Source organism: Panthera leo, chromosome D1 (genome assembly GCF_018350215.1).
Source record: "Panthera leo isolate Ple1 chromosome D1, P.leo_Ple1_pat1.1, whole genome shotgun sequence".
NCBI classification, from domain to species: Eukaryota; Metazoa; Chordata; class Mammalia; order Carnivora; family Felidae; genus Panthera; species Panthera leo.
Genome location: NC_056688.1, coordinates 39,560,208 through 39,575,557, shown reverse-complemented (window position 1 = coordinate 39,575,557; position 15,350 = coordinate 39,560,208). Strand labels below are relative to the sequence as shown.

Genomic DNA, 15,350 nt, shown 5'->3' with positions numbered 1-15,350 from the left:
CCAGAGGAGGGAAAATCCAATTAATGTTGGGCTACGAGAGGAAGAGAGAGGTCATTTTCTCCCTATTCCTTGCTTCTGACACTGGTCCCTCAGGAACAAGCGGAGCCCCTCTCCCTAACCAGGCCCCGGGGTCTGCTCCAAGCACCTCATTAGGGCCCAGTCTCTCCCCCTGCATGGCAGGCAGATCATCTAAAAGCCTCGGGTTTTCTCACAGTAGCTCCCGCAGCAGAGGCTGGAGGGACCAGCAGAGCAGAAAGGACCACGGAGAGCCTGTCCAATGCTGGCTGCACGCTCGGTCCGGGGCCACTCCGGCCTCGGACACGGGGACGCCTCCAGCAGCCTCCAGCGGCCACCCCCAGGGCCGCGACGAGTGTAGCCAGCAAGCGGCCCGACCAGCACGAGGCCACTGGCGTGGGTCCGCAAAGCGGCAGCCGAGCGAGGCTCTGGCCCGAAGCCTCAAGCGCGCTTCTCCTTGAGCTTCTCGCAAGCACTAGAACGGACTTTGTCCAATCCAGAGTCCTCGAGTCCACGGAGTCAATTTCGCTAACATCCGCAGTCCCCTCGGGACCGTGTGGCTACGGCTGGGAGGCAGGAGGCTGGGAGGGCGGATTGGCCGCGTTCGCGCCCTTTGTGGAAAATACTCTTCTCCCCTTGAGGTAGGAATGTAACTGGGCGCAGCCTTGGCTAACACTCCACATCTTGCAGCTCAATCTCCTCAGTGGTGCTCTCTGCAAAGCAAAAGACAAGCCGCTCAGTTGCCCGCCAGCCACGGGGGGGAGGGTTCTCGGTGAGACCAGGATAACAAGAACCACCTCCAGCCATAAAAGCGTGAATGGATCACCACAGGGCCCAGAGAATTACCTTTGAGTTTGTGTCTTCTCTTCCTCTGGAATTTATACGCACACTTATTACAAACCCACATGAGGCTGATTAACAGCGCGGCCACGGCAGCGAGCAAAGCAAGGAAGACAGCCACAAAATGGAGGTCTTCGTAGAGGATCTCTACGGGGCGGGCAGGGCAAGGGGAAGATAATGGCTCTTTTAATATCATGAAGTCGCTGCCCCACACGTGGGCAGTTCAGAGAGGTGCCAGGCCCCGGGAGGGGCTGCCTTACCCGACACGTGCAGCACGATGGTGCCAAACTGGCTGCTCCCCAAGCGCTCCGTCACCGTGATGATGTAGTAGCCCGAGTCCCTCACGCCCACGCCGAAGAGCTGGATGGAGCCGTTGTCGAAAGTGCAGAGCCTGTCCTTGTGGCTCTGGGAGATGTTGGCCTGAGTGCCCGGCTTCCACTCCACGATCTTCTGTGCGCCCCAGTTGGAGGTGTACTTCCATTCAATGGTGGGGACGCCATGGCAGGAGTACTCAACCGAGAGCAAGATGTCTTCCTCCACCGTGGCATTGATGGCCGACTGGGGGATGTACAGGGACACACCCTGACCTGCAGGATGGAATGCCAGATGTGGGGCAGCGTCTGTATGAACTTAGAGGAAAGCGGACTTTCACGACTCGTTGATTTATTCAGCAACTATTTATTGAGTGCCTAGCACATGCCAGGCTATCTTCTAGGTTCTGGTGCTGGCACTACAGTGGTGAACATTATAGACCGAGTAATTGTACCCCACATCACGAAACTCCCATGTCGGAATCCCAACCTCCAGTGTGACTGTATTTGAAGATGCAGCCGCTAAGGAGGTAATCAAGGTTAGGGGCACCTGAGTGGCTCAGTGGGTTAAGCGTCCGACTTCGGCTCAGGTCACGATCTCACAGTTTGTGAGTTTGAGCCCCGCATCGGGCTCTGTGCTGACAGCTCGGAACCTGGAACCTGCTTCAGGTTCTGTGTCTCTCTCGGCCCCTTCCCCACTCACACTCTGTCTCTGTCTCTGTCTCTCTCTCAAAGATAAACATTTAAAAAAATTAAAAAAAAAAAAAAAAAAGAGGAGGTAATCCAGGTTAAATGAGGTCATAACGGTAGGGCCCTAATCCAATAAGATTACTGTCTTCATAAGAAGAGCCAGAGCGCTCTCTCTCTCTCTCTCTCTCTCTCTCTCTCTCTCTCTCATTACCTCTCCACAGGAATGTAAGGGGGAAATGAGAGAAAATGCTATGTGAGGTTGCAGCAAGAAGCAGGAAGAGAGATTTCACTAGAAACTGAACTGACCTGTGCTTAGACCCGGGATCTAGGACTGTCCATCCTCAGGAACTGTGAGAAAATAAATTTCTGTTGCTTAAGCCCCTCAGTCTGTGCTATTTTGTGTGTGTGTGTGTGTACACACACACACACACACACACACACACACACCCTGCGAACAAGATCCAAGGTGACTGTTTACTGGATGAACAGTAAACCTCCCTGGTGACTCCATTCTAAACGGGAGGCACACAAGGATGAAATAAACAAATGAAAGCATTCTGGATAATGACAAGTGCTTTAAAGACAATAAAACAGGGCTCTAGTGACCAGTGGGGTAAAGGTGGCTCTAGAGAGAATGGTCAGGGAAGATCTCGCAGAGGAGATGACCTTTTTTTTTTTAATTATTTTTTTTCTTAAATTTACATCCAAGTCAGTTAGCATGTAGTGCAATAACGATTTGATTTCAGGAGTAGAATCCAGCGATTCATCCCCTACGTATAACAACACCCAGTGCTCATCCCAACAAGCGTCTTCCTTAATAATGCCCATCGCCCATTTAGCCCATCCTCCCACCCACAACCCCTCTAGCAACCCTCAGTTGGTTCTCTGTATTTAAGAGTCTCTTATGTGTTTATATTCTTTTTGCATCCCTTCCCTTATGTTCATCTGTTTCGTGTCTTAAATTCCATACATGAGTGAAGTCATAGGATATTTGTTTTTCTCTAATTTCGCTTCGCAGAATACACTCTACTTGCATCTATGTTGTTGCAAATGGCAAGATTTCATTCTTTTTGATAGCTGAGTAATATTCCAGTGTGTGTGTGTGTGTGTGTGTGTGTGTGTGTGTGTGTGTTTGTGTGTGTATGTATGTGTATATATATATATATATATATATATATATATATATATATATATATATTCCACTTCTTTATCCATTCACCAGTCGATGGACATTTGGACTCTTTCCATACTTTGGCTACTATAAACAGTGGGGTGCATGGGCCCAATAGAATCAGCACTCCTGTTATCCTTTGGATAAATACCTAGTAGTGCAATTGCTGGGTCGTAGGGTAGTCCTATTCTTCATTTTTTTGAGGAACCTCCATACTGTTTTCCAGAGCGGCTGCACCACTTTGCATTCCCACCAGCAGTGCAAAGGGGTTTGAGGAGATGACCTTTGAATGGAGACCTGAATGACAGGCATGCAACGTGTGGAGACTTGAGGGAAGAGCAGGTCAGGCAGAGGGAGCATGTGAAAAAACTGAGGGGATGGTGAGTGCTGGTGTGTCTGAGGGACAGAAGGAAGGCCAGCATGTCAGAATGCAGTGGGGAGAGACAGAGGTGGGGCTGGAGAGCTGGCAGGACACGGGCCACAATGTGAGGGTCAGGAGTGGGGTTCACTCATGGCTGATGGGAACCACAGGAGGGCTCAGGCAGGAGGGGACATTCTCCGTTAAGCTTGAGAATGTCATTCTGGGGGAGAGGGGATAAGCCCAGATGCAGGAAGAGCAGGCAGGTGGCTGCTGCAGGGGACAGATAAGAGATGGAGGTCTAGGGGCACCTGGGTGGCTCAGTCGGTTAAGCGTCCAACTTCAGCTCAGGTCATGATCTCACGGTCTGTGAGTTCAAGTCCCATGTTGGGCTGTGTGCTGACAGCTCGGAGCCTGGAGCCTGCTTTGGATCGTGTGTCTCCCTCTCTCTCTCTGCCCCAACCCTGCTCATGCTCTGTCTCTGTCTCTCTCTCAAAAATAAATAAACATTAAAAAATAAAATAAAATAAAAAGAAGAGATCGAGGCGTAGCCTCACAGGGCATGAACGGGGAGAAGAAACATGCTGGCAAACTAGATGTGGGCGGTGGGTGAGTCAAAGAGGCATCAAGCAGAAGTTTCTGCACACGCATGTACTAGCACCGTTGACTGAGGTCATACATATATGCCGTCATACGTGTAGTAAGCGGGTGCCATGCACAAGCCCCGTGCAACCACCTGCACAAATTGCCTCATTAATGTCTCGCATACAACCTACTGCAATTCTATCGAGAATGGAGCAAAACCTCATTGTCAACAGGACTAACTAGCTTGTCCAAGTTCATTCTGCAAGGTTGAGAGTCACACAAGCTGGCTCCAAAGCCCACATATTTAATCTCTATGCTCAAATCAGTCATCACTGGTTGGCAGTGGAGAGTATGGAATGTGACAAATGCCCCCGCACCCTCCCTGAGAGGACCGGCCAGAGACGGCTGGACATTGGGTAACGAACAGGGCAGGACTTAAGCTCAGAGCCCATCCCTTGGTTTCCGCCCTCCACTTCCTGTTTGGCCCCTCAATCTTTGGGTGTCCAGGTGCTCCAAGGCCCCTGCTGTGTGGCTCTGGGTAACCACACCTGTTAACTTTTCCAGACATTTCTCCCTGCCTTCTCCCATCCCCAGCATTTTCCACTAGTGTTTCTCTCTGAAAGGCCTCGGCTAGGTGACTAGACATAATCTGATAAACATCAAGGTGAGACACTGGGAGGTAATAATGGTTCTCACGGGTTACAACTGCCGAGTAACAGAGATCGATTTTCTCGCCAACTCTGGGCTTTAAAACATGTTAAATTCACAGCAAAGTTGAAAGGCAAGTACAATTAATATGTACCTTCTCCTTAATTCACTAATTATTAACATTTTGCCACATTTGCCCCCTCTCTCAGGAAGAAAACAGAGGTCAAATTCCAGGTCAGCCCTCAGAGGGCAGGAGTTAATGTATTTTCTTCATCTTTGTGTCCCCCAGCAGAATTCCGGACACAGAGGGATTGGTCATTAAATCTTTGTTGAGTTGAATAAGTGAATGACAAATATTTATAGCAACAAGAAGGGTAAGATTTCCTGAGAAATGCTGCTGCCGAAATGGTTTGACAAATTTGCATATCTAAAAGGTAACACGCGGGGCGCCTGGGTGGCTCAGTCCGTTAAGCGGCTGGCCGACTTCAGCTCAGGTCATGGTCTCGCGGTCCGTGAGTTCGAGCCCGCGTCGAGCTCTGTGCTGACAGCTCAGAGCCTGGAGCCTGTTTCAGATTCTGTGTCTCCCTCTCTCTGACCCTCCCCTGTTCGTGCTCCGTCTCTCTCTGTCTCAAAAATAAATAAACGTTAAAATAAATAAATAAATAAATAAATAAATAAATAAATAAATAAATAAATAAAAATAAAAGGTAACACACAAGTAGGAAAGAGAACTATAATTTAGGCAAGACTTCATGTGCCAGTTATGATAATACATACTTACGTGCTTACCAATCCTTCTAATTTTTTACATGAGTCAGCAACATGCCCATGTAGCTAGGAAATGGAAAGGATGGGACTTAAGTGCAGTTTTGTCTTATTCAAAACTTTTTCCTAAAGACACCACCAGAAATTTAGCAATATTAAATGAATCCCGTCGTTGCTGAATATAGAATATATAGAAATCTGTTGCATTTCTATACACTATGATAAAGTAGCACAAATAGAAATTAAGAAAACATTCCATTTGCAATTGCTCTATAAAGACTAAAATACCTGGGGTGAACCTAATCAGGGAGGTGACAGACCTCAATGAGGAATCAAAAAGAAATAAAAATATCCATAGAGACAAGAATGAAAACACACCGATTGAAAATGTTTGGAATACACACACACACACACACACACACACACACACACACACACACACACAAAATGGAGTATTAGTCATAAAAAAGGATGAGATCTTGCCATTTGGGACAACACAGATGGACCTTGAGAGTATGATGCTAAATGAAATAAGTCAGACAGAGAAATTCAAATACCGTATGATTTAACCTACATGTAAAATTTAAAACACAAAACAAACCAACAAACAAAAAGCAGAAACAAGCCCATAAATGCAGAGAAGAAATTGATGGTTTCCAGAGGGGTGGGGGTGAGGAGATGGGTAAAATGGGTGAAGGGGAGAGGGAGGTACAGGCTGTAGTTATGGGACAAGTCATGGGGATGAAGGGTACAGCACAGGGAACGTAGTCAATGCAATAGTGTTGTATGGTGACAGAGGGTAACTGCATTTGTGGTGAGCACAGCATAACATAAAGACCTGTGGAATCTCACTGTGTAACATCGTACGTCCACTATACTTCCATTAAAAAAGCAAACATACAAAAAACTTTTTCCCACTTCACCTTGTGACGATCATTTATCTATGTTTTCAGATTTCTCTGACCCCAAATACGAACAGTTGGAATATGATTACCATAAGATTTGGAGAACCATATTTAGAGCTAGTGATAAACCTGCATCGCAACATGTGTATTTCACGCACACTCACGTTAAACATATTGGTCAAGGTTACTGACAGATTAGTTTCCTGGGATACTGCCAGCCCTTTCAATACCCTTAGGGACCTTCATTTTGAGTCTTATAGGTACTCTGGCCCAAGAAATAGCAAAACTGAAAAGCAAACAAACAAAAATAACAAGCCCAAGTTTCTGAGATGCTGATACAGCTGGAAACTGGTCGACTAGTCTGTATTTTCCTTTGACCATAAAAACCTGCTCCTGGGGTGTCTGGCTGGCGAGGTCAGGGAAGCATGTGACTCTTGATCTTGGGGTTGTGAGTTCGAGCCCCACCTTGGGTGTAGAGATTAACTAAAAAAATAAAGAAAGAAACTTAAAAAAATAATAAAGATTTTAATATTAAAACCTCCTTCTAATCAAACCAACCAGGCATTTAACTAGGTTTTTAGAACAAAGAGTTCCTTTTGCTATCTATCTATAATTAGGAGGGAAAATTAACAGTTCTAAAAATTTAAAGGCAAACTGCTTGTCACCTTAGTTTAAAAAGTTGAATTAATGAGTAACCCGCCTCTGTACCTCATGCTAAGATCACTCAGAACAAGTCCAGAGAAAGTTAGTATCTAGACCAATCCTTAGACCTGGCTCAAAATGTTCTATTCAAGGAGGTTGGTTTAATAAATCAGATTTCACTTGGAAAATGGAAGCCAGGCAGCCATTAACAAGGATAAGTTTTGCATGGACAAGGGAGAGTGTCTACAACATGTTACTAGGTTAAAAAATAGATTTATAAAGCAGCATAATATGATCTTATTTATGTTTGTATAAATAGGTACCTATTACATACAGAAAATGTTGTAGTAATATATGTTCACTGTCCACAGGGATTGCCCCTTAGAGACTGGATGGCAATGGAATTTTATTTTCCAAATTATACATTTATATAAGCTTTGAATTTCAGTTGTTTACTGAATAAAAAAATAACATGTATTTTAAAAAACCTTTTTAAGGTTCTCCTGATTAGACCAAGCAATCTGGTGGACAAAGTTTAAAGAAAGGTTAAAAGCTGACCTTGGTTTATATCTTCACTTGCTTTCTTTTTTTAAAAAAAAATTTTTTTAACGTTTTTTATTTATTTTTGAGACAGAGAGAGACAGAGCATGAACGGGGGAGGGGCAGAGAGAGAGGGAGACACAGAATCGGGAGCAGGCTCCAGGCTCTGAGCCATCAGCCCAGAGCCCGACGTGGGGCTCGAACTCACGGACCGCGAGATCGTGACCTGAGCTGAAGTCGGATGCTTAACTGACTGAGCCACCCAGGCACCCCTATCTTCACTTGCTTTCTATGTGAAAAGCAGAGAAGAACTAAATTCTACCCATTTCCCAGATGCACATCCCTCCTTTAAAGAAGGCGTCACAGAATTAAAGATTTTTAATAAGGCAGAAGTCACTGGAACCTGAACCAAGGTGCTCCCTGAAAGCCTGACTTCCTGGTACTGGGGAAACCCACTTAGAACTAATCAGAGGGAGGGGCACCTCTGACTCTTGATTTCGTCTCAGGTCATGATCTCACACTTGGTGAGATTGAGCCCTGTGTCAGGCTCTGGGCTGACAGCACAGAACCTGCTTGGGATTCTCTCTCCCCCTCCCTCTCTCTCTGCCCCTCCACCGCGCGTGCTCGCTCTCTCTCTCTCTCCAAATAAATAAACATTAAGAAAAAGAAACTAATCAGAGGGAAAGTGCCAGCAGAAATCAGCTACCAGGAATGGGCTGGAATATACTACTCAGAATGGTTCCTTACTCCTTTTCTGACAAATAAATTACAGAGGTTGTATTTTGCTGCTTTAAAGAAATTGATGATTGAAGATGGATCTATTTCCTGAAATCACAGCAAAGGTCAAGCCTATTCAGACCACAATTTCGATGAACAAGGGTATCAACTAATAGACGGACGGATGGCTGGTGCAGACTCTGGGTGTCAGGAGTCATGGAGGCCACCTTTATCGGGACAACTCATCTTATCTGGAAAGCCACCTGTGCAGCCAGCGTGACCATCTGACACAGCCGAGAACCAGCAAGTGTTGCTGTCACCCTGAGTGAGCCTGTGAGCAGTAAACTGGAAGTCAGAAAGCCTACATCAGGAACACTGCTGGAGCAGGGCGGCGGAGCGAGGAAGCACAGGACAAAAGTGTTATTCCAAGAGGCAGGGAGGTGCGGTGGAGGCTCATGATGTGAGCAGATCCACGTGGACTCAACCCGGGGGGTGTCCTCCCCGTGGAGAAATCCCTTCACCTTCGAGAGCCTCAGCTTCCTCTGCTGTGGAAAGAGGACCGAAAAGCCTCCAGACGAAGGCTGTGAGGCGGGGGTGACAGGACACGTGTGAGGCCCCGCAGGGCACAGCACTCGGGCCCCCGCGCTTGCTCTCCTCGGCTCAGGTCTATGTCACTAGCCTTGGGATGACCAGCCCTCCCAGGGTGCCCAGGGGTTTTCCCAGGATCGGGGAGTGTCGGTGCTAGAAGCAAACCAGGACTGTCGGTTACGCGGAGACTCACAGAAATGTTGAGGAGCAACGAGAAAACTCCAAGGCACACAAGAGCTGATCTCTGAGGCACCCGAGGGTGGGGGGCAGAGGCAGAGGTGAGGGAGGGCCAAAGCCACTCTTCCCTTAACGCTCTGCCTTCCTAATGCATCTCCAAGGTCAGCAATCCCACTGCAGCCCCACAGTCACAGAATGCCATCGCATTCTCCGCAACAGGGTGCTGGCTCGCGGGTGTGGCCTGGTGAACAGTATTATTATTATCCCCATTTGACAGAGTAGCACATGTTAAGTTCACTGAGGTTCCAGAATTTGTGCAATGTCACATTAAGTGGCTGAACTGAGACTGACATCCAGGGTGCATTTCACTGCCCTGGTACGAGCCAGGGAGTTTGCAAGGAGCTGGAGAAGGGAGCAGACAGACACAGAATTTGTGCAATGTCACATTAAGTGGCTGAACTGAAAGTGACATCCAGTGTGCATTTCACTGCCCTGGTACGAGCCAGGGAGTTTGCAAGGAGCTGGAGAAGGGAGCAGACAGACACAGAATTTGTGCAATGTCACATTAAGTGGCTGAACTGAAAGTGACATCCAGTGTGCATTTCACCGCCCTGGTAGGAGGCAGGAAGTTTGCAAGGAGCTGGGGAAGGGAGCAGACAGACACTCAATGAAACAAAGCCGCTGGGCACCTACGCGGCTCACTTGGTTAAGCGTCCAACTTTTGATTTCAGCTCAGGTTCATGGGTTCGAGCCCCGCATCGAGCTCCACACCGACAGCACGGAGCCTGCTTGAGGTTCCCTCTCTCTTTCTCTCTCTCTGCCCCTCCCACGCTCATGCTCTTTCTGTCTCTCAAAATAAATAAATAAGCTTAAAGAAAGAGAAAGAAGCAGAGCCTTGAAGGATAAAATTTTAAAATTGTGGGAAAGGGAGGAAGCGCCATCCTGGCTGGGAGAACAGTGAGCCCACCCAGGGAGGCAGGAAGGATCTTCTGCTCTGGCCCTGCTGAGTAAAAAGTGCAGGTGGTAGGTAGCCTGAGGAATCTGTAGCAAGCTGGAGATTATCTGAGGGAGTTAGCCCTTGGGCAGGGAGGCCCTCAGATGGCATTTAAATAGAGGCACAGCAGGATCTGAACGGGGCTTCCTGGAGGGCGATCTGGCAGCAGATCGAACATTTACACACACATGGCTCACACTGCCCTGAGCCCACCACATGCGCCTGTCCTACACACCTTCAGGACAACCCACGACTGAGCCCCAACAGTTGAGAACAACCCCAGGCACTGGCTTTGGCCTGTACTTGGCGGGGAACGAGGGCAGCAGGGCAGCAGGATATGAGCGTGTGCACAGTAGGTCTGCCTGGAACTCGTTTCCAGTCATTTCAGAAGCCCCAGAGCCCAGCACCGTGCCTGGCACTTTGTGCGCACTCAGAGTATACTGGAATGGACCAATAAAGACACGCGTGCCCTGCCTGTCAAACTGCTGCCCCCCTGGAGGGATCAGGAACAGGAGGATCTGTGCCGAGCTGAGGGGGATGCTGGTGAGGCCCCCTTCCCCTCCAAGTCTGCTGAGGGTCAAAGAGCTCAAAGGAGAAATAGCAGTTTTAAGTTGCAACTAAAATATTTACGTCGCTGCCTAACTTTTGTCATTCTTCTTTTTAATGTTTATTTATTTTGAGAGACAGAGAGAGCACGAGTGGGGGAGGGACAGAGAGCGAGGGAGACCCAGAATCCGAAGCAGGCTTCAGGCTCTGAGCCGTCAGCACAGGGCCCGACTCAAGGCTCGAACTCGCGGACCGTGAGATCGTGACCCGAGCCGAAGTTGGACACTTAACCAACTGAGCCACCAAGGCGCCCCTAACCTCTGTCATTCTTGAAACAAGTAGCCTGGAATTTTGGAGACCGTTCTACGTTGGAGGCTAGCATGGCAACCCTAAACATTGGCATTTGGGTTTAGACGCCATGAATGGTGTTGAGGATGGACATGTGTGCCCAGTTTACAGGGTATCTATCCCTCCTATTAGCTCAGGTAGTAATTCTCCCTCTCAGTGCCTGATTACTCAGGGACCAAAGCTCAGCTCGCCCCTGATCATCTTACTGTATAATGAATGGCCTTGAGGAGTCACCCAGGCGTCAGCCAAATCCAAACAGTATGGACAGATAGATGCAGGTTTAGGCGAAGGCTTGCAGGGGGTTCCCCTGCATCAGGTTCCTGTAGTTGTACCCCAACCAAAAAAAAAAAAAAAAAAAAAAAAATCACTCCAAAATAGCATTTCTGTGGGTCACCACCAGTGACCACCTGTCTTATGCAATTATCACAGCCCAGCAAAACCCCGGCTGGGAAAGCTGAATGGCTCGGCCGCTATCCGCCGGGAAAGACGAAGCGGTCTGATAACGTTACGTTGTCAGAAGCAGGGCGAAGTTATACTCCAACATTACTGTGGGGATTTGTAAATGGGTGTCACCTTCTTGGAGGGCAATATGGTAAAATCTATGAAAATAGTATTAGCACACACCTCTTGACCCAGAAGTTCCACGGTTATGAACGGATCCTACAAGTAATAAGGGAACACAAATGTAGGTCTTGTTACTGAAGCACAGTGTAGTCTTTTGAAGTAGCAAAAGACCAGAGGCATCCTGTATGCTCACCGGTAAGAGACCAGTAAGGGAAAACGGGCTCTTACACTACTCGTAACTCTGCCAACACCAACTACCCGCAGGGAGAGCACACCCCACCCCTAAAGGGCTCAGTCTTATGAGACTGCCCCCACTTTAGACACCAACTATAAGTCCAGGCCTCCGTACTTCCTTTTTTTAAATGTTTATTTATTTATTTGGGGGGGGGGGTGTGAAGGGGCACAGAGAGAGGGAGATAGGGAATCCCGAGCAAGTTCCGCACTGTAGGTGCAGAGCCCGATGTGGGCCTAGACCTCACGAACCTCGAGATCATGACCTGAGCCGAAATCAAGAGTTGGATGTTTAATTGACTGAGCCCCCCAGGGCGCCCCTGGGCCTCCTGTACTTCTGACCAACTGGCTATAAAACAGAGGTTTCCGCCACCCCCTCGTCAGGTTCAATAGTTTGCTAGAATGGCTCACAGAATTCAGGAAAGCACTCTACTATTATCTGTTATTTTCATAAAGGATACAACTCAGGAAGAGCGACACGGAAGAGAGGTGTAGGCAGGTATGTGCAAAGGTTCCATGCCCTCTCCAGGTGTGCCACTCTCCCAGCACCTTGATGGGCTCACCAATCCAGAAGCTCTCCAAGCTTCTTCAGTTAGCATCTGGGGGGAAGTTCCCTTACTTGGGAAGAGTTGATAAAGTCATTGGCCATTGGTGATTGACTCAATCCCCAGCCTCTCTCTTATCTCCAGAGGTTGTGGTGGAAGGAGGTTAGGGCTGAAAGTTCTAACTTTCTAATCCCATGGTTAGCTGCTCTACCAACCAGCCTTCATCTTCCAAAAGTCGCCTCATTGGCAAACAAAAAGACAGACTTATCACTTTGGAGATTCCAAGGGCCTCAGTTAGCTTTTGTGTCAGGAACCAAGGAGTAAGACCAAATATTGTAACAGGAGATGCTCCTATTACCTAGTAAATGACTAGGATATGAGGGGCTCTGTGTTAGGAACCAGGGAGAGGTGACCAAATATGTATTTCTTACTATGTCACAACTGGTTAAACAAAATTATCAATATTCATATTCTAGTACTACAGAGACATTTAAAGACTGAGATACATCTATATGCACTGATATTCGATTATCTAAAAAATAATGAAAAAGCACAAGGCATAACAGTATATAGAGAATATTTCCATTTAAGTAACAATATGTATATACACACACACATAGAGTTATCCACATAACGACATAGAAAATCTCTGGAAGGATACTCTAAAAACCAGTGATGTGCTCGTCTTTGGGGACGGACTGGGTGTCCGGGGTTGAAGAAAGCCTTACATTTCACTTTATGCCTTTTTGGACAGTTGGGCTATTTTAGCAAGTTTGTGAATTACTTAAAAAATAAAAAATGGCGTGATCCTCAAAATAAATAAATTGCATGCCAATCTCAGCCACGGACTTTTCACATTGGAAAATGTCAGTAATTCACAGGTACTATCTCCACCTGGGAGGCAGGCAGGCAGGAGACCTGGGTTAATATGCTTCACGGGCTGCCTGGGTGGCTCAGACGGCTGAGCGTCCGCTCTTGATTTCAGCTCAAGTCATGACCTTAAGGTTCGTGAGATTAAGACTACCCCCACCCCACCCCACCCCACCCCACCCCCACCGCGTTGGGCTCTGTGCTGACAGCGTGGAACCTGCTTGGGATTTTCTCCCTCTCTCTCTGCCCCTCCCCCACACATGTGCTCCTCAAAATAAATACATAAACTATCAAAAAAAAAAAAAAAAAAAAAAAAAAAGAACTATGCTTCACTTGCTTATTTACTTTACATTACTTTCCGGACAAGGACACGGAGGCCCAGAGGCGTAACACAGAGCCCAAGCTCTCACCAACTAGAAAATCAGAGCTGAGGCTGGAACTCAAGGCACTTTCTTTTCTTTTCCTTTCTTTTAACATTTATTTATTCTGGGGGAGAGTGCAAGCGGGGGAGGGGCAGAGAGAGGGGGACAGAGGATCCGAAGCCGAAGCCGGCTCTGTGCTGACAGGCTGACAGCAGTGAGCCCGATGTGGGGCTCGAACTCATGAAACCCGAGATCATAACCTGAGCTGAAGTTGGACCCTCAACCGACTGAGCCACCCAGGAGCACCCCTCAAGGCACTTTCAATGCTCCACAGATGCCTGTAATAAAAATAAAACACTGAGGACAGAGGTGGATGTTTACACCTCTTTTATATTTCCCCACATCGCACATGGCTCAGTGCTGGTAGAGACTTGCGAAGCCCGTGTCACCAGAGGCAACAGTCCCGAGCTGGGCTTGCCAGTACGGGAGCTACTAGCCACCCATGTAGCTGTTGGGCACTTGGAACTGGCCAGTCCGAACGGAGATGTGCCCTAAGTGTAAATACACCCCGGATTTTGAAGACAGCATTTAGTATGTTAAACAGAAGGCAAAATACCTCATTAGTAATTTTTTTACATTGATTAGATGTTGAAATAATACCCTGAATATATTGGGTTAAAAATATATGATTAAATCACACCTGTTTCTTTTTACTTTTTTAATGTGGCCACTAGAAAATTCAAAATTACCTATATGGCTTGCAATATATTTCTTTTAGACAGCACTGGTTTAGACGATCACTTTCCGCTGCCTTGCAAAATAAAATCTGTTCTCTTGCAGTTAGTCATTCCACCCTCTCCCCTCAACAGCAGGAGAAATCCCCCAGTCTTTCTTCTTCTCCTTCTCCTTTTTGTAAATTTTTTTTTTAATGTTTAGTTATTTTTGAGAGACAGAGAGACAGAGTGTGAGCAGGGGAGGGGCAGAGAGAGGGGGAGACAGAGAATCTGAAGCGGGCTCCAGGCTCTGAGCGGTCACCACAGAGTCCAACGTGGGGCTTGAACTCATGAGCCGCGAGATCATGACCGGAGCATGACCTGAGGCGAAGTCGGATGCTCAACCAACTAAGCCACCCAGGCGCCCCTTCTTTCTTTTTTTTTTTTTTTTTGAGACAGACAGAATGAGAGAGAGAGAATGGATCCTAAGCAGGATCCACACTCAGCACAGAACCAGACTCAGAGCTTGATCTCACGACGGTGAGATCATGATCTGAGCTGAAGTGAAGAGTCAGACGTTTAACCAACTGAGCCACCCAGGCACCCCTCTTCTTCATTCTCCGAACACACTGGCAACTCTCCTGTGGGGCTTGGCATCGCTGTAAGCACCTCCAGCATCCCCCTGGACAACCCATCCAGCACCCTTGCCTACCAGAACATTCACTCTTGGCCTCCAGTAAAGCAGCCCGCCCTGACCACAGCCTTTTCTCGTTCCTGTTTACTCTTCAACTGCTCCCACTGGCCTCATGCGTCCTTCCCTTCCGGCTCCTTCCACTTTTCCCCATCCATAATCCTCACTTCCCTCCCTAGCCAGCCTGGGTACCATGGCCTGCCATGTTCCAAGCACTCTTGTCAGTTCTTCCTACTCCACTGGTCTCTGTGTTTTCATCACATCTGCCGAGTCTCGGTCCGCAGCTCTCTACTTCCTCTCTGCTCAAACCCGAGCCGTCAACACTGCGGGAGAATGTCCCTCAACAGACACCCTCCAGAACAAAGCACACGGTTGCCAGCACACATTCATGATCACCAAATTCAAGAGGACCCTCCATACTGCCAACCTCACAACGCTTTTTCTTGTGAATTTACTCCCTTTTCCACGATTACTATGACCAGCTCCCTCCTATCTCTTTAGACCTCCAAATTCCTCTTCCTTCTCAGCAAACGA

General features: G+C 47.6%; 1 protein-coding gene across 1 annotated transcript in view; it reads right to left on the bottom strand.

Annotated features, from left to right (window-relative positions):
• Window positions 1-430: 430 nt before the first annotated feature.
• VSTM5 (V-set and transmembrane domain containing 5) overlaps window positions 431-15,350 on the bottom strand; it is a 29,669-nt gene continuing 14,749 nt past the window's right edge. The window contains exons 2-4 of the mRNA XM_042906659.1: window positions 1,116-1,442; window positions 862-1,002; window positions 431-728 (exon numbers count right to left, since the gene is read on the bottom strand). Coding sequence (XP_042762593.1) covers window positions 685-728; window positions 862-1,002; window positions 1,116-1,442 — 512 coding nt within the window. The 3' untranslated portion in view covers window positions 431-684. The remainder of the gene's footprint in view (window positions 729-861; window positions 1,003-1,115; window positions 1,443-15,350) is intronic.